An 18,944-nucleotide genomic window follows, 5' to 3' on the forward strand; every position below is an offset into this window, starting at 1 on the left:
GTAGTAAATTATACAAGGTACTATTTTATTTCTAATTGTATTCTGCATACTGCAGTATATGATCAATTATTTGTAAATTGTCTGTAAGCATGTACAATGAGAGTTGCACAAAAGAATTAATAACAGCAGAAGAAAAGTGAGTCAGAAGACACCAACAAAGAACAGAACATTAATCAAGTGTTAAGTCACTTTCCACAATGCACTATGAAAGCTGGTCCCATTGGGTAGTATTCATGGGAAAGCTGGGGGAACGGGAACTGAAACTGGCCACAGGGAAAGGGCAGAAAATTACAGCCAATTTGTAATCAGAATCTCCTGGTAAGAAAGGAACACAAGAGGCAGTAGCAAGACCAGCTGATGATCAGACACTGCCAGAGCCCACAGGGCAGTTTGAAGTGTCCTCTCACAAGGATGCTTGTGCTGCTTAGAAGAATCAGCCCAATCCAAGGAAGAAGTGTTACTGAGATCCATCTGATAGGTCAGTGCTGGCACTGAATGACTAGTTCATTCCTGTTGCTGATAATAGCATGGGAGTGATTTGGGGGTAAGCTCCTGAAAGCACTTATGGGCTTATCACTTATATAAACTATATACTAATAGTTTATAGACTACAAACTAATCACTTATCACAAATGGACACAAAATCTGGGATTAAGTTAGTTTAGTTATACATAGAAGTTGGTATACATTGGTATATATTTTTATACATATAGATTTATCTATAAAGCCTTCTAGTTTATATTAGTGGGGGAGGGGTGGAGAAGGACTGCTTTTGATGATGATGAAAGCCTTGCAGCTGGGACTGTGCTGCCTTCAGAGTTTTTCCATATATCCTGGATGTTGACTCATCGTGAAGGAAGAAAAACACCAGTAGCAAGAAAATCCAGGGGACTTCTCATTTTCCAGAGAAAACTGGACTGTAGGTTACCTCTGTAGTTACAAGGCTTCTTGTCCCACAAACCTAGATTTGTGTACCTGTACGTTGGCATTACAATTCCAAATGTCTGTATCCAGTGAACTCACATTCAGTCGGATTTTCTTAACAGCAAGCATCAAGAAAGACTTATGTATTTCAGTCAAAATTAATTACCTATTTATGGTGTTTCTGCAAAAACTGCACTGGGACTAAACTTTATCATAATGGTTGATGCAATTAGAACTGTATCTTGTGGCACTCCTGTGGGTATTGAATCATTGTGATTATGTACCAGTCATTGAAATGGAAGAAATTACTAGAGATGGAGAAAGATCTGACATCAGATTCAAACTACTGGCTGAGGAACAGTTAAATTCCCTGCTGATTCTGATAATGTTTCTCTTAACATCTGTATCTGAACTGAAAGCACAGAAATTCAGTACTCTTCAAAACTACATTTATTAACAAAATTTTGTAATTTTTCAGGCTTTTGCAGTCCTGTTCAAATGATGACACCTCTTCATAGTACATGCACAGCTGTTCAAAAAAGGATGCTAATCACCATATAGCATCTATGTCAATTGCTGCTTTTTCATACTGTAATCAGAAACTTCTTTTATTTGCAATGGGAGGAGATAAATACAAGGAAAGGACAAAACAATCCAAACCTTATTGAGTTTATGCAAACTCAGTGACCAAAACTTGTTCCAGCTACCTATATTATCTTGTTACTATTATTATTACTCACACTGAATATAATTATCTACATTACATATATAGTTACTACAATTTTCTATGTATACTCAAGTATATTAGTGAGAACATGAAATAGAGGACAAAACTGCCTAGTAAGACTGGCACTCTAAATGTCTGGGCTATCAAAGCTGAATGCGGTTTTACCCATGTGAATATGAATCTGCAGACTGGATTTTTCCAGTGTTCAGCTTTTAGAATTCTTATATTTTCTCAAGGAAGTCAGTGACAATCATGTCATCAGAACCTCAGATTCAATTATTGTCTCATCTGGGAATTAAGGAATTTTCTTGTGATTACTAATGTGTGAGATCCAATATTCACATACAGAATTACATCTAAATTCTTCCTCTCAAAAAGAAAGAAGCTGCAATAACTGTTCCCACAGCTTCATTGTCTCTTCTATCACTTCTTTTTGTTCTAGAAGGGCAGGACAGATTGCAATCTAAATTTGGTTAGAGAAAGAAGAAATAATTAATTGCTTAAGAGAGCTGTTTCTCAAGCTGAATTAAAGATAGACATCTTTGTTAAACCCACACATGTGTCTCTGTTGCTGACAATGAACTGTCTTGCCAGTAGCTTCTGAGAAAAAGCATTCTGGTTAGGACAGTGTGGTACACAGGCTTCCAAGTTTTAGTTATTTTCTTTTCCTCTCACTCTAACAGAGTTTTTTATATTTCTAACATCAGCTTAGGCAATAGCTTCAGTATGTGACATGTATTTATCTCCTTGCGTGCCATAGGTTTGCGTACTGAGAATAAAGTAAATTGTATAATCGCAGTTTTAAATGTGTAGTTTTAAATGGAGCTTGCATAAATTCATGCAGGTAGAAATCTGAACAACAAAATGCTTTAGCTGTATTTAAGATAAGGGGATTATTATGCTGGCTGAAGCTGTCATTCAAGTAATTGCTTGTATTAAAAATAATCATTTGTAGTTAGTTTTTGTCCTGAAATGCCATGATAGATTTAAAATAACCAGTGATGCAAACAAGAAAACAGAAAATTGAAAGAGAAATACATATTCTTCTCACAGAAAAATATCTGTCACTTGTCATAGATGCAAAAAGAGCTCTCTCTTGCCTTTGTCATTAAAAAAGGTTTATTTCCCAAAACAGATTTAAAGTAAAAACTACTACATAGTAGTCTATTTATATCCATATATACACTATTCATTACTATAAGGCACATAAGTCAAATGCTCTTTAGAGGTAAATCCTTCCTCTGGCAGTGTGATTGCCATCTGTCTGGGACCTTAGCACCTTAGCAGGAGGGATGCAGACCATTAGCAGGTGCTCAGACTCCCCTGAGTCTGTATGAGCAGTGAGGCTAAAGGATCATTATATGGATTCCCACTTTTTCTCTTGCTCATGGTGAAGGATTTTGCACTTCTACTGCTGAAACCAACTGCCTCAGTACAATGTAATTTGTAATCTGCTCCATGTCACAGAACAGCACCAACTTAAATCAAACAGCTGGGCTGTAATTATATTCACTTATCTGCTTGATAAAATAAAAATAATTCCCTGCTGTTTAAAAGCAAAATCATCCCTTCTAAATCTGTGCTCCACCAATCTTGTCACGAAAATGTTCTGAAGGCTTGACCTGTTCATAGTGCATATGCAAATAATTATTTACAAATAATTATTTCATAATTTGAATTACAACTATTTTTTACTTAAAAGTTATTAACCATATAAATTAAAATCTTTTTCATGTGCCATAAAGTTTATCCAGATGCACATTAACTTTCAATTTTATCTCTTTCTTACTCTAGTAATAATATTTTCCTTCTAAATTCAGTTAGTAGTTTAAAATCTTGCCTCTGTTGAGTAAAATATCTTGGAGTCTAGAAAAATTTTGACAAAAAACTACCTATAGCTCTGGATTTCCTTAGCTTGAATCCTGCTTTTAATCACTCAGTTTTGGATTTCCAAATACCAGTTATCATTTGTCACTGCTTTCACTTCACTGGAAGAAACTTCTACATCTCTAAATGTCTTCTGACTTATTTCACAAGGAATTTTCAGCCTCAGTTACCATTTCTATAGTGATGCACGTGCAGTATGCTCACATTTTAGTTATTATGATCATTCCTAAATATATATCATCACTGTGAAAACCAAAATGCTTCTAGGTAAGATCTCCTTTGTTCCACACTGCTAACTTTATCAGTATGCAACACAGTTCATGAGCTCAAGTGTTACGTGGGATGAACTGAAATCAGCTTGCATTTGAACATTATTTCCCCTTCAAAGTAACTATATATGCTTGTTCATTGCCACATCCTGATCATTACCAGAGTCCAAATTTCCACTCGCTCTGATATTGCTGAAATTACTATGCAAGTGTTAAGTACTGCTCTCACAACTGCTTTCCAGTTTTTGAAAGATGCTTTTCACTGATCCAGTAACTTTAGTACACTTTGGTTCTGTGTAGACTACCCTCTTCATCAGTAATTTAAAACGTTAATAACACCATTTTCAGAAGGCATAAATTACTGAATTTGTGAACTATTAATTCATTTGTTTGACTATCTGAGGTTAGATTTATCTCTCAGTAAATATTTTATTTTTTAATAACTACTGCTTTACCGCACTTCTTCATAGTAGCCAGATCCATGAAAAGCAGGCAGAATTTAGTAGAGTTTTTCAGCTTACTTGAAGCTATCTCATTTCTCTTTTTCCAAGGCATGGATTCACTATCTTTTTTCCCCACAAACTCTTGAAGTAAACATGAAGAAACATACACCATTTGTCAGCTAATATGTGCAGAAAGCATTAAGAATTATTAATGCTCTATATGTTTGGGGGGAATGTGCCTTTATTAAATATTAAAAATGAAAACCCATTGTCTCACCTGAAAGGGTCATACTCTATCACCTTGGTATGCTGAGGGTCAGCAGCTGCAAACACCTGTCTGATTTCTCGGGAACGAGGTTCAGCTATACCTTTCAGTTTCTTGAAGATGAAACCAGTATCAGCCACAGCGAACTTAACAAAGGAAAGCAAGACATACATTAGAGAGAAAGGCACTATGCAACTCATGTACCAGCAAGAATTGTGAAGATGCAGAACAATTCTGAGCTGCTAGCTTCTTCATTGCTTCATTTCAAATGTGTAAATCTGCAAGGTTTGGAGGGAAGGTTGCTACCGGAAAAAAAAATAAACCCAAAAAATTATTGAGAATATAAAACAAAAATAATAAAAATCATCTGCTCATGAACTGTCAGAAAGCTTATTCCAGATACATGAAAGGACATCCACTTTTGTTTCAAGCACTGAGTTGTTAAAACAGAAGCAGAAACATTCAAAGTACAGCTCTAATATCTTCGTCCTCATTTTCTGCTGGTGCATTTCAGTTAGTTTTCTATTAATGAACTTCACCAATCCAAAGCTAAGCTAAGTCATTGGCTACAATGTACCATTCCAACAGATATTCTCATTCGTATCAGGCTGACTATGCTTTACAAACTCAGAATTACCAGACTGGAAATTGGTTTAGGAAACAATTTTCTTATCACGTAACAAGAATGCTTATTTCTTCCTAAATAAGTGATTAAATTAAAACTGAATTCAGATAAACAGCACTGGTGCATTTAGGATTCTACCCTATATTCAGACTGCTGTGTTAGAACTCTACCAAAGATTTATTTGCTATGCTCATTTTTACCATTGACGTCTATGTGTTTGGTCATTAATCTGGGGCAGAGTCAATTGAATCAATCAGTAGAGTATTTAAAGATGGGTAAAGTTTCCTGTCTGCTTAAAAAATGCCATATCTACACAGAGAAAGCAGTTGTTTTTACTACTTCTTCCTAAACTATATATTGCAAACACCTAGGTATAAACAGCTGGTATGTGAGCAGCCTGGTACTCTTTACCCACTTTCCCAACTTCTCATGCAATTGCTGACCTTCTGATGTCACAGCATTGTTTTGTTTCATTTCTCGCTAATGCCCATGTCAGAGTTTATTATGTTGAATTCAATGGAAGCAAAATCAACCTTCATGTCTGTACTACAGAAGACTATGAAGTTAAGACAATTGAGACCGTTCAGAGTTGATGAATAAATTTCTAAGATGAAACAGCAATGCCTTGCTTGAAAGAATCCTCTTCGAATCTGGATAGTACCAGTCAATGATTGAGCAATACACAAATATTTCATTTGGAAGTAAGATTACTCTAAACGCATCTTTCTTTCTCAAACTGGAAAACAAACTACATGTATTAAAATGTTTTGAAAATTAGATCCTTCAAGTTACTTTCATTACTGGCTATCATCACAATGAAAAGATTCATTGATTTTTTTCACCCTCTCCTTTAAATACAACAAATTTTGAAACAGAAAATCAACGGCATTTTTCAAAAGGCAAACATTCCACCCAGATTTGTTTTCTCTAGTTTTCAGAAAAGATTCCAAAGTGTTGTGCTGAAAAGAAACCTCTCTCTATAAAGAAGGAAAAAGGTTTTCTAATTTTAGAAACAATTGACAAACATTAATCTTAAAAATGTTCCCCTTACTTCTAATCATCTTCTGTCTCCTCTCTAACAACTGTTCAAAGTCTCGTGGTTTGAATATATAGTTCCTTCATCAACTGAGCTAAGTGTATCCTTACTTCTGGACCTCTTGCCAAAGGAGGTGAATAAAACATCTATCATTGGAGAATAAACCTTTCTTTTTTCCTACCAGTAAGAAATCTTCACCTTGCAAAGAACATTTTAAAAAGTAGTACTTTTAGTACTGTTTCTTCCCATTTAGTAGATTTTATTTTGATGATGTAAAATCATTCAGTCTGGAAAACTAAGATTGCATTTATTTGTTTCAAGATAATCAATGCAAACAGCAGTTCCAAAGAACATTTACAACCTAATGATGCATTTTGGAGAACAGCTTTGATTTTTATTCTACTAAGAGAAAAAACAGTCCAGCAGTAAGAAAACACAATGTATATAGCTTTGTATTTTATTGCTTAAAGCATTTAGCAGTCATAACATTTTATATCAACAAGCATTTGCAGACATTCCTCATTGCTCTAGGGAAGGCAGGTGGTGCTAATTCCGCATTGCAAAGAAACCACACCGTTCTGCCATTTTCAATCAAGAACAGCACACGTGGCCCAAAGGCAGTACAGGGTCAGATTGCATCTATCTCTACCTCAACAGCAGAAGGATATCAAGGATGAAACTCTCAGTCCTTAAGACTATGCTAGGGCTACTGATATCTTGAGAGCCTTGCAGGTTCACTCAACTGTGGTGAGCCAGCAGACAGGGAACAACGGAACTCTGCACAGAGAGCCCTCTCCCACCCCTGTTCTGAAAAGGTCTGGACCAAAAGGAAGAGAATGGTGTCTCGTAGCTTGATAAGCACTCCTGGATATTCTCCCCAGTCATGCTCTCAACAAGACTAAGCAATGGGCAGTTCTGGAAGCTTGCGGTAGGCACTGTTCACACTGTGACCCCACCATTACTCATGAAGCATAGACACAACCCCAAGGCCTCACAGTACATTGTCCAAAGGACAATACTCAAGATTACATAGTGATGAAAAAACAAGCCTAAAAAGGGCCTGGGGATGCAGAAATGTCTTGCCTTCTGAGCTCATGCACTGTTAAGATTGTCTGGTTTAGAACTGCTCCCAATAAGAATTCCCAAGTAAATCATAGTTGTCTTTTTTTCCCTCCCAGTATTTTAGCAAAGTTCATTATTTTTTTTCAATCAGGTGAAAATAAAACTCCACAGAACTCACTGTGACTCTTCTTTCTTGTGGTTTTCCACCCCTGTAACCTTTCTTTTTTTTTTTTTACCTCAGAGACAATTGCTAGAGGACAATCGATTTTTCTTCCTATTGAATGTGTTTTTGGCTTTTCTTTACCAGTCATCTCTGTGATGACTGGTAGCATAAAGTACACATAAACAGAAGCACTCCAGTTCTCTACTTATTACTGCTGTCCCCTCAGAAGGTAACATCAAAAGGTAGTGACACTCAGTACAAACTGTAAGCCCCAAATCCTTTCTGCGATACAAATTTATAATTTTGAAAGCAATGTATTTTGTGAAATAAATATGTATGAACACATATAAATCCAATCAGGCAATAAAATAGCCTCACCAGTCAGATTCTACACTAGATATGGCTGCGTCTTGAGTGCTGTATACAGTTCCACTCTCTACATCTCACAGTTGCCTGGCAAGGGCACACTAAAAGCAATGGAACCTTTCTTTGGATGAGACTCTTATTCTGACAGAATTAGGTTTAGTAGAAAGAAAGTCTTAGACTTACAACAACACGAGGTGCTACATAAGGGGAAGGAAATCTTCACCAAACCCCAAAACACTAGGACTTGCATTGAATGTAGTAGTGGGTTAGTTTATAACAAGTAAAAGATGCTTATTCCTTCTAACAGGTATTTATTTGCACAAAAGACAATGAACCTTTTAACTTACTGCCACACAAAGCTGTGGAAGCAAATAATATCTGTAGGTTCAAAAGGAATTAGAGCAACTCAAAGGCAAGAGGTTGATAAACAGTATCTAGAATAAATATACAGAGATACTGTATTAAGGGTGGTTTTAAAGTGTAAGCATAGGTGGTGAAAACGTGGAAGGGGAATGGACAGTAGATAGTATCCAGGTTTGCATGCTGTCCCTCGCTAGCATCTCCTAAATTCAATGGTAGAAGCAGAGCACTGGGCTCTGAACTTTAGGTGAAGAAATTAGGCATAACTTATTCTGAAAAACACAATACAGATAAGATACAGCCAACAGAGAATAACAAGAGCCTGCTTCACCTCATTTGCATGCTTCTCCATATAGTTGATAGTGTACTCATCAGCATCCACCAAAAGAAAGTTGTGGCCATGGAAACAAACTCTGGCTCCAATAAACAGATCCTGAGCCTTGAAGTATTCAGATGGTTCACTCTTAAAGAGCTCCTGCCCAGGCTTTTTAATGCGACTTCTTTCCAAGAACTTCCCACCAAGTATCCCTACGGAAATAAAATTGTAAATAATGAATTGTGACTTTGATTTGGAGGAAAAAAATAAACATGATAACAAAAACCAAAAACACAAAAAGGAACTAAAAAACCTCTCCAAGTCAGACAGTTTGTATTTAAATATTAGTTTTCATCCCCAGGTTTCTTGTCTCAAATTATGCTCTCCTTCCTCCCTCTCATTTCTAAAGGACAGATCTCTGCTGGTGTCCACAGCAACAGTTACACTGTTCATATTCTGTGATATGTCCCATCTGAATGCCTGCCAAACACCTTCACTTTTTTCTTTTTCCTAAATTGTGAGAGAAATTTGCCTCTTCAGATGGTTCCCATAACCCTGTTGCCAGCCTTGGGACTGACCGTGAGAAATGTAAGATGCAAAATGCAAGATGCAGGCAATTATCCTTGAATTGTTAAAGTGGAAAAGAAAAAAAGCAGAAAAAAGAAAAATCCGCAACTTGGGATAAAGCAGTCCTACTGAGATCACAAAGTTTGTTCCACTGCACTTCTAACTTGTTTTTAAGGCAGTTTTGAGTATGAAAAAAAGCAGAAATGAAGTGACAATCTTTCACATACTGTTCTGCCAATGCAACTTAACTCCTTTCTGAACTGGATATGTCACATTATTTCTTTTCACATTATAATGATTTTACTCTCGCTACTGAGTGCTGCCCATATTGCCCGAGGGTATGTAAGGTATTAAAAAGAATATTTGTCTTTCTATTAACACCCTCTAATGCACTACAAGATTACATCACATTTACCGGTCTTTCTAGAAAACAGTCTGTCACATTTACTTTCATCAGGATTTGTGCCCTACAACAATCCTGGAGTGGCTCAGGTTTGCTTCCTGTTTATATCTCAGCTTCTAAGCCAAAAGCCAAAAAGCATACTTCAGTAACATTTAATGATGCTTTATATATTAGATAGTGATGCAAGTTCAACAAAAGGCTGATGAACAGTGTAATAAAATGCCATTTATAGTCAAAATTATAAATGAATGTGAAATCCAAACTACTTACTAAACCAGAGTTCAGATCAGATGTCTTACTTAATTGCTTTACTCATACCATTAAAGCAAAAGACAAAAAATGCACTAAGGTAATGGTCAGGTCTAGTTTAAATTAAAAACAAACAAACAAAAAATTAAAATTACTAATGTAACTCTAATCTTAACACGTTCCTTTTCATTTAGCTATTAAAACAAATACGAAATGTTATGTTATATAATCCTGGCAACCATTGATAATATTCAAACAAAACTGATCACTGTAAGAATGAAATTTTACTCTTGCCTTTGTATTTCTACCTAATTGTGCATCTAGATTGGACACTTACCTTAATACCTCTGTTTGATAACTTGTTTTTAAATGTTGTGTGTTAGTACATTTCAAATGGTGTGAAAAACAACAACTAAAAACACTTAATTAGGCTAGAAATTTTACACTGAAACTTGATGAGAAAATGTGATGGAAATCTACAAGAATCAGGTTCAGAGCACAAAACAAACACCACAACCAAAGATCCTCTTCCATTAAGATCAGATCAGGCTTTGTACGTGTTTGTACAGCTGCTAGCTTGGTCTAGAGCAAAAAAGGGGTTGTGATCTCCTGCACGGGGAGCCAAAGTTTTTATGTTTTGACCCCCATCTCAAAGAAGTGCTTCAAGATGTCCAGCCCTGTGTATTTCAAGTACAGTTTCACAGTTTTACTAAATAGCATAAAGTACTTCTCTGCAACCTTCAGATCACTGAACTTAGAGGAGTAACTTCAATACTTCGGTCTTAGGATTGAGGTTTGAAACATATTTGTTTGCCAATTTATACTAATCCAGGCAAACAAAACAGGAAAATATGCCCTTTGAACCTATGCACAGGGGATATGGTCAAGCTGTTATTCTGGGAACCATTTACCATTTTAACTCCTCTCTCTAAGATGTGCTCAGCCCTACTCTACTCACACCCCATTCACTTCAACAACACTTTTCCTCCTCACACAAGAATGTTCATCTCATTCCTTATTTGCATGCCTTACCCTTTTTCCTTGCATCTCATAACTGACCTCTGCAAAGCCTTCTCATTCTTAACCTCAAGGAAACCCGGTCTCTTTTCCTTCAGATATGACTAAAATGAGGGAGGGACAGAGGGAGAGACAGAGGGAGAGAAGAGAAAGGTAGAAAGAATAAAGGAAGAAAGTGGGAACAAAGAAAATTCTGCAGACTCAGCCTTCTTTCCAACTTCTGCTGTCACCTTAATCTTCTTATCTTATTCTCACCAAACTCTCCAGTGGTCAGACCTTGGCCACATCCTCCCACTTCATCTTTCTACTGTCTCTTTAAAAAAGCTATTTGATTGATACTGATACTTGTCTTCGTTGGGTACCTTAAAGCATTTGTTTCTGTCGGTATGCAAACTTGTTCATTTATTGTTTCACACTCCGTTTGACTACCAATATTTAATGGCTGTAAACCTACCATATCTGAAGGAGTGTGGAGTTAAGCATCCTCCAGAAGGGGCCCTCAGCATTCTGAGTCCACATCTAGTTGGAATAGTTCAAAGGAGAACCAGGCAATTCAGATGATTGGGATCAAAGATTCAATCTGTTTCCCAGACTTCTTTAATGATGCAGCTATAAACTTATCATCCTTTGTGTCTCCAGACATAAGCAAGCCAATCAAATGTGTCATTCTCCAGTACAGAACTGAGCTGCTCAAGCTTCACAGCAGTATTACATAACAAATCCACATATATATGTATACTCAACTGTATAAAAGAAGTTGCATACATTACAAGCCACTGGATGGCAGAAAACTAGTAAAGTAATACTGACAGGACACTGCTGCCATAAAGATCTTTATGCTGCACTTATGCAGGGATACCTGAGAAAGATCACTGAAGACAAGGCAGGTGCTCTCTATATTTTCAAAATATTCCTGAGGGAAAAAAAAAAATGCTTGCATTTTTTCAAGTGGAGGATGGAGTCTCTACGCATTCATAATACAGTTTGATGTAGGCACAGATGCCATCAGAAGTTCTTTGCAATGAGAAGGCTCACATCTTCCCTAAGTCATGGAATGCCCTACTCAGATGAAAGGCACTCTAAATAACTTAGCACCACTGCCACAGAAAGAATTCTCTAGGAATAAAGAATGATTTAGATATTCACATCTTCATTTTTCATGGATGTGATGATCATCACAATTCTGTTATGAATTAATATAAGAAATAATTTTCTCTGAAAGCTTACAAGTAAGGTTGCAAGAATGAGCAGACCTCCCTGAGAAAGCCTTTGCTGTAGACAGGTAGCTTTACCACTCACAGTACCAAGTAGGTCAGTACTAAGTGAGATGGTCATCACTGCAGAGCATACCTGGGATGCTGTATTAAGGCTCTTTGTGCCAAAAAGGCTGTATAGGACAATTCAAACAGTATCAAAAGAGCTAGGGTTCTAAAAGAGCCTCACAAGATAACTAAGAAAAACTTCTGTAACTATTTTACTCTCTTCTTTGAGACAATGTGATCTTCTGACTTTTTTTCTCCCAATGGTTTTCATTGGAGGCTGACAGCAGGTTTTTTAAAGTAAGTCCTTTAATGGCACATCTTGAGAGGTGCCAGGAAACTCCAGGATGTTAACAAATACAATGCCACTGCTACAGATGTTCTGTAGTCTTCCCTCAAAAACACTAATCTCTCCAGCAGGAGTCCACATAGCCAAACCTCCTCTGCCCTTTTGAGTTACAGAATGACTTCCTGCAGTCCTTCCCAGTACTGTGCCACATGCACATATACACATGCACACATGTGCTAATAGCACAGGAAAACCTTCACTCTTTGGATGTTCAACATGACATGATTAATAATAATGTATTACTAATAATGTAAAGTTGTCACAGGTTCCTCTGCCTTCATTCGCTGTTTTGATATAAAGGATATTATGTAGGTATAACAACACCATAACTCCTTGCAAAATGAAGAATTTACTCTTTCATTCTCAGTGTCTTAATTTTCCTGCCCCCTTTTGCCAGCAATTACAGTTCAATTCCTGTATGTTATCTACAAGAAAAGCATATGCTTAAAGGCCACATTTTCAAATTAAAATGTAATAAAAGTTCAAATGCATTAAACTTCCCCAATTCCCAGAAGATATTGTGAAGTGCTGCTATAGAATGAACAGCACTATTCTGAACGATGAAAATTATAAATTATTATGACATACAGCTAGGTAACATAACGCAATAGATCTGCTGATGTATTTCCCATTGCACTTAAAATACCCCATCCCCGCTTCTGCTAGTGCTGAGTCTGGCCACAACGTCTACTGTAAACTGAAATCAAATGAGCAGAGTGACTGGGACTGATTGCAAAACATTGCTACATCTTACCTGTGTTCCGCTGTGTATGTTCAAAAACAGAAATAGTATCGTCACTCAGGAAGTAACAAATAATGAATTTCCGATCCTTGTCAATAGGATTTTCAGTAGCAAGTTTCGCAAGAAAGCGCAGTGTGTTACTTTCAAGACCACATCTAAAAAAGTTAAAGAAGATGTAGAAAACAGAGTGAGAGAAAAGTCTTATTCACTTAGAGATGTGTTCTCCAATGTTTCGTAAAATACATTAATTGTGTTTTTCCTGGGTCAAGAAGGGAAAGGCCATAAAGTTCCCCACTTCTCCAAAAAATTATTTTCAGCTTAAATTAATTCAACCAATCAGACTCAGTCAGATAGAAAAGAATTATTTTCAGGGAAAATTACTTCTCTGCCAAAGCTATGAAATGAATTTGTATTCAAATTTAGTTGCAAATGAATTGCTTGGTTTCTTTCCAGATGCAAATGAAACTTTCTTTCCAGAGCATTTATAGACAGAAAATGTATTCCATGTATTTTCAAATCAAATTCTGAATGGTAAGACACACTGATATCATTTCCATGAAATCAGGCCTACCAAACAATCTTTCTAGTTTGATATTTGTTAAAACATTGTTTTACATGATTTACAGTACCATTAAATGCACTACCAAGTCTTTTCTAATAGTTTTCTTCTTCTGTGTAGGTTTTACAGGTAGTTACTGGTTCTCTAGCATGCCACCTTGCTTTTCACTAAGGTCTCACTAACCATTGTCTGACAAGGTATTTCATAATGGAAAGTAAAGGATTTATGCTTTAATATTGCAGTAGCAAGCTGTGTGAAAATCAGCAGGCAAAAAAGAAAATGTTCGAAAGTCAAACATAAAAATAAATCAATGTTGGACTGCTGAAGCATTCAGAATTCCTGACCAGTTCCTGGTCTATGACTTCCATCACACTGACACTGAACACAGCAGAAGGGAATGAGGGAGAAGTATGGAAGGGGCAGAAATTTTGCTGAGTTCAGAGAAAATTGAGTTCCATGTCAATAAACCATTCACCTAAAAGTTGGATAAACTGCATATTTTGCCAAAAAATTACATTCCCATTTAACATTCATTGCCTTTACAGGAGAAATAATAACAAAAAAAGGTTGTAATTATTTTTCACCAAAATACCTGTCTTTTTCCATGAATTTCTTGAAATCTTTTTGGGGAGGCTTGGGAAGCAAACTCATGCAGGAGCACAGGGAATCCTCTTCAGAACCAAATCCAGTATACGGTGGAATAGGTTTTTCTGCTTTTGGAGGTGATGGAGCTTTATATGGAACTGGGGTGAAATCCTCTACAATAAAGACAGCAATGTTTATTTGTGGTTTTTTTTTTTTTTTTCTCCTGATGAAGCCACTCGACTAAGGATTTAAAATTTCAATATGAATACTAATTTGCCTATTTCTGTAACAGAGCAGTAATCAAAGTGAAATAGGATCCCTCCTGTAACAGAAGAGTAAAAAAAAGACACCATTGAAGCTAATAGCGAAATTATTGTTTCGTCAAGGATGGCAGAATTTTGTCTGTGATCCCAAAACTTTTTACAAAAATCACTAAGATACACAAGCAAAAGAAATGACAAATATAGTTTTGAAGTGGAATAGAAAAATAAATGTAAAATTGTAAGTTAAAATTTCAGTTTTATCCTGTGAGACCACATCAATAATTAATACTTGCATACCCATGTTTATCCCAAGGAGAAAGTAAATAAAGAAGGAAAAAAATTTCACACATTTTTATATATCATACCTGAGAAGAATTTTAAAAGTTTATGTCCATTTTGGTACACTGAAACCAATAGTTTAGTCTGTATCTCAACTTCATCCAGAGTTTTGGAAGATTTTTCTCCTTTTCCCCACTCTCAGGGCTGTGTCCAGCTGGGACATGAAACACATCAGGATGGAGCCTGTGCAACCTGCCTTGGGCCCCACTGACCTCAGGAGGGAAAGTTTTTCCCAGTATTCACTCTGACCACTCTGGTTTCCATTTATCCATTATATAAGTTAAGAAGTTAACTTCTTAACTTATCCTGCCACATACTTGTATATCAGGCTGCTTGGTCTCAGCAGTGGGTAGGTGCAAGTGTCTGTCTGTGCCCAGCAGCCACCTGTTCCTTTGGCTGAGCAATCCTGATCCCCTGGCTCATTCTCCACGCTGACCTTGGCCAAACCTTGTATTTCCCATACTGGCCAACCCAAATGAGAACACAGCACCTCGATGCAGCCCAAAGCATGCTGAGCAGAGGGAGGACAGTCATTCCCATTGATGTTCAGGTAGCTGTTTTCATGCCACCCAGTCTGTCATTGGCCACCACAGCTGTGGCCTCATGCCCAGCTTGCTGCCCAAAGCAACTCAAAGGGCCCTTCCTCTCTCAGCATGAGTGAAATGGGAAAGTTGAAGAGCTTGCTGCAGCCGAGCCAGCTCAGCACAGCCCAAGTGGAGTTGTGCCACCTCCACACCTTGGTTGGCCAGAGACATGTCCCTGGGAATCTAGAGCTGGCCAGGCTACCAAGTGTAGGACAAACACATGAGGCAGACTAGGCAGGAAGATGGATCACAATCCACAGCCAATTTACAGGAAGTGAAGAGTTATGTAAGTGACCAGTGTGTAAGACTTCACCAAACAAAATAAAGTTTGTCTCTCCAAAAACTTAACTTCTCTACCCAGAACTGAAGAGAGATGAATCATCCAGACTTGTAGCTTAGTTTTCAGCACAAGTAGAGGGCAACAATAAAACTGGTGTCACCTGGAACATTTTCTGAAGTGGTTTGTTATTAAAATGTTTTAAACAGCAGTATATCAGAAGATCAAAGCAACTTACCCTCTTAAAGTCTAACATGCCTAACAACAGCACAGAGTTGAAAAATACAGAGAGAATTCAGATGCCAAAGTTCTTCTTTACCTTGAAAATACAACACTATTTCCTCTGGCCTTTATCTCTTACAAGAATATGGTCTAACTGAAAGCACCAGTACCTTCCTCTTCTCTCAAAAAGAGAGTTGCAAAACCACTCCAACATCTTTTTTCCCCCCATAAAAACTGTGTGTGCCCTTTCCATAGTTCAGAAATACAAGTTTTACTTCAGATAGAATTGCTTCTCAAGACATTTTCAATGTGCCATGTTATATAGTATAATATATGCAGCTCCCATTGCAACAAACACTATGTAGGTAAATTGACATATATTGACACAAAAAGAAAACCCCCATACCCAGAGGTATTGATTCTGTATTCTGAGCTGGTGCATGTTGAGTTACTACGTGTCTACCCCTTTAGTTGCCAACAGAGAAAGAACTGTCGCTTTCCTAATACAGGTTTTTTTTCTGCTTTGGGAACGGGTACAAAAACCCGAATCCTCAATTAAGATCGTTCCTGCACTCCAACAGTGCCACCTAGTGCGTGTGAGGCAGATGGGACAGAGAGCCTCGCAATGTCATTCCTTCTCTGATCGTACGGCATTAAGGTAGCAGCCGCTGCTGAAACTACTTCTGCAAGGCACTACGGTAATTTTAATACGTTACGATGCAAATAAAAGGTAAATGGCTTTCAGCCGTGTGTTGAAGTGGAGCTGATCCTTTATCACGTCTTACGTCTCATCACACAGTTGCTGCAGGTGGTACAACTTGCTCTCCTGCACAGTCTGTTAGCTAGGTTCTTCCAACTAAGGGTCATAATATTACTTAGAAATCTTAACAGTATTTTTTGTTATGCACTGTGCTCAGCTTCGGTACTATTTTCCTCATCAAAGGAAAGATGTTTTTAACAATGCATTTTAGCAGAAAAAAGCCTTCCTCAGTGCACAGCTTTACCTAACATCCCTCCTGCCAAAACAATTTGGAAAGCCAGGACATACAGTTGAAATTGTAAGCTCAAAATACAAACTAACGCATTTACATGCAGGTCACATTATATGTGCATTAACACTGCATAAGGTATCCATCAAGAAATGATAAAGCATTTTCATTTGCATGTATTTTAGCACATATTGGTGAACATTAGATTTATAAACTGGAAGGAAAATACATTTAAGAGGAATTAGCATTAGTTGCAGAGAGTATATTAACTACCTCAGGCTCTGGGCAGCCTGGTCTGGTGGTTGGCGACCTTGCACATAGCAGAGGGATTGAAACTAGGTGATCACTGTGATCCTTTTCAACTCAGGCCATTCTATGATTTCACAACTCAAGCTTGGGGTTTAAGTCCAAAGACAAATTTGGTGCTTTGTTTCTCAGCTGCTCCCCAACGTAAAATGCCTTTCCTTCATCCAGATTCACTAAAGAAAACAACGCAAACAACCAACTTTCTGCCACCTATGTTTGCATGATTTTAAAGGATTATGCATTCAGATTCTCTCCTCTGAACAAGGAAATTCATAAAGAATTTTACATAGAGGATTGCCAATTTGCAAACTAGCTAAAAACTTATCTTCAACTTTTGAGCAGCCAAGTAAGTGCACTGAACTAACAGCTATGCCTAGGTTCCAAATTGTTTTCATCTTTGCTCTACCATGCACCGTTAGGGTAGCAACAGACAATTTGCACTCACACATAGAACACACCCCTTTCAAAGTTATCGCTGTTTCTAAAGAAAAATATTTATGCTCATTCTAGAAAAGGAATCAATGTTTTTCTCTTCTACTCATTGTGAATTTACAATAGGTAGTGAGCAAGCTGAAAGTCGTGGGCTACAAATTTGTAGATCCAGAAAAAGTAGTAGAAGTATTTTCTTCATGGACAGTCTTGCCTCTTTGTAGTACATCAGTTGATACCCAGCAGGAGATGGGCTGCCGCTGTGGTGTTTATTTCACCTGCCACATCAAACATTCGCAGTGTACTAGGAAAGTTTTCTCATTACATCAAAACTTAAGAGAGATTGGAACAAGCACTGGGAACAGCAAGAACTAAAAACAAATCCAGCCACTTCTTTAGCATACAAACAATTTGAAGATGACAGAGCCTTCTGAGTCAGAGAAAGTAAATTCCTCAAAAATGATTTGTTGCCAAAGGCAGCATTAAGCTTGCTTGAATGAGAATTTGCCCACTTTCAGTTTCAAAAGATACAGTGAGACCATGATATACATTCTAACTATACCTTCAGCACTCAGCTGATGAACTGTAGGAAAACTCTCACACATTAGAAAGAAAAAGATATTTCAAAGAAAAGCCAAGTGATTTAAACTCTGGATTAGAGCAATAAGAATGTTGAATACCAGTAATTAGCAGGCAGGCAAGAAATTCTACCTTTGGAGGAACAGGGCACGCACCTTTGATTATAACAGCCCAGAATAAGAGAGAGAAATCCCAATAGCTTAGGACAATAGAAGAGTTGGAGTTAACCTGGAAAGGAGAACGTTGCTAACATGATGTTCTTTCTATATGAGTTCTACCTTACATATAGCTGAGATTTGGCTTTTGTGAGAGTGTTTCACAACTTAGGTAAAAGGCACAACAAGAAAGCAATACCATCATCTTCCTAACTTTTATGTGCAGCAATTAAAGCAAATCCAGTCTTCCCAACATCAGCTGTGCAGCTAAAACTCAGCACTGTTTTGATTCCAATAAAATCTGCTTTCAGAAAGTCCTACTTCATGATCACTCCGGCTACCTGAGGAAAAAAAAAAAGGCATCTGCAAATGCATGTAGTCCTCTCTGTGCATATTTTGATCCTGCTGCTCAGCCTCAACCACATTTAATGGAGAGGTTAAAAGTGAGAGAGATTTTGATCTCCAATGAGTTCAGTAAAAATTGGCAGCAGGCTTTAATGCCCCCACCGAGGGAGAAGCAAGAAGTCAGCTGTTATCCAACAGCAGCTGCCTGGCCAAAAGCACGCATGTACTGGCCAGCCAACCACACTGCACACTGCTCTGCCCAGGCAGCAGGTCAGAGAGGGAG

General features: G+C 37.5%; 1 protein-coding gene across 1 annotated transcript in view; it reads right to left on the reverse strand.

Annotated features, from left to right (window-relative positions):
- EFHC2 (EF-hand domain containing 2) overlaps window positions 1–18,944 on the reverse strand; it is a gene marked incomplete at both ends in the record, with an annotated part of 65,218 nt that overhangs the window by 17,355 nt on the left and 28,919 nt on the right. Inside the window, 4 exons of the mRNA XM_079535326.1 lie at window positions 4,528–4,661; window positions 8,459–8,655; window positions 13,042–13,184; window positions 14,181–14,346. Of these exons, the coding sequence (XP_079391452.1) occupies window positions 4,528–4,661; window positions 8,459–8,655; window positions 13,042–13,184; window positions 14,181–14,346 (640 nt within the window). The remainder of the gene's footprint in view (window positions 1–4,527; window positions 4,662–8,458; window positions 8,656–13,041; window positions 13,185–14,180; window positions 14,347–18,944) is intronic.

The sequence above is a fragment of the Tetrao urogallus genome (assembly GCF_951394365.1).
Source record: "Tetrao urogallus genome assembly, chromosome: 1".
In the NCBI taxonomy this organism is placed as follows: Eukaryota; Metazoa; Chordata; class Aves; order Galliformes; family Phasianidae; genus Tetrao; species Tetrao urogallus.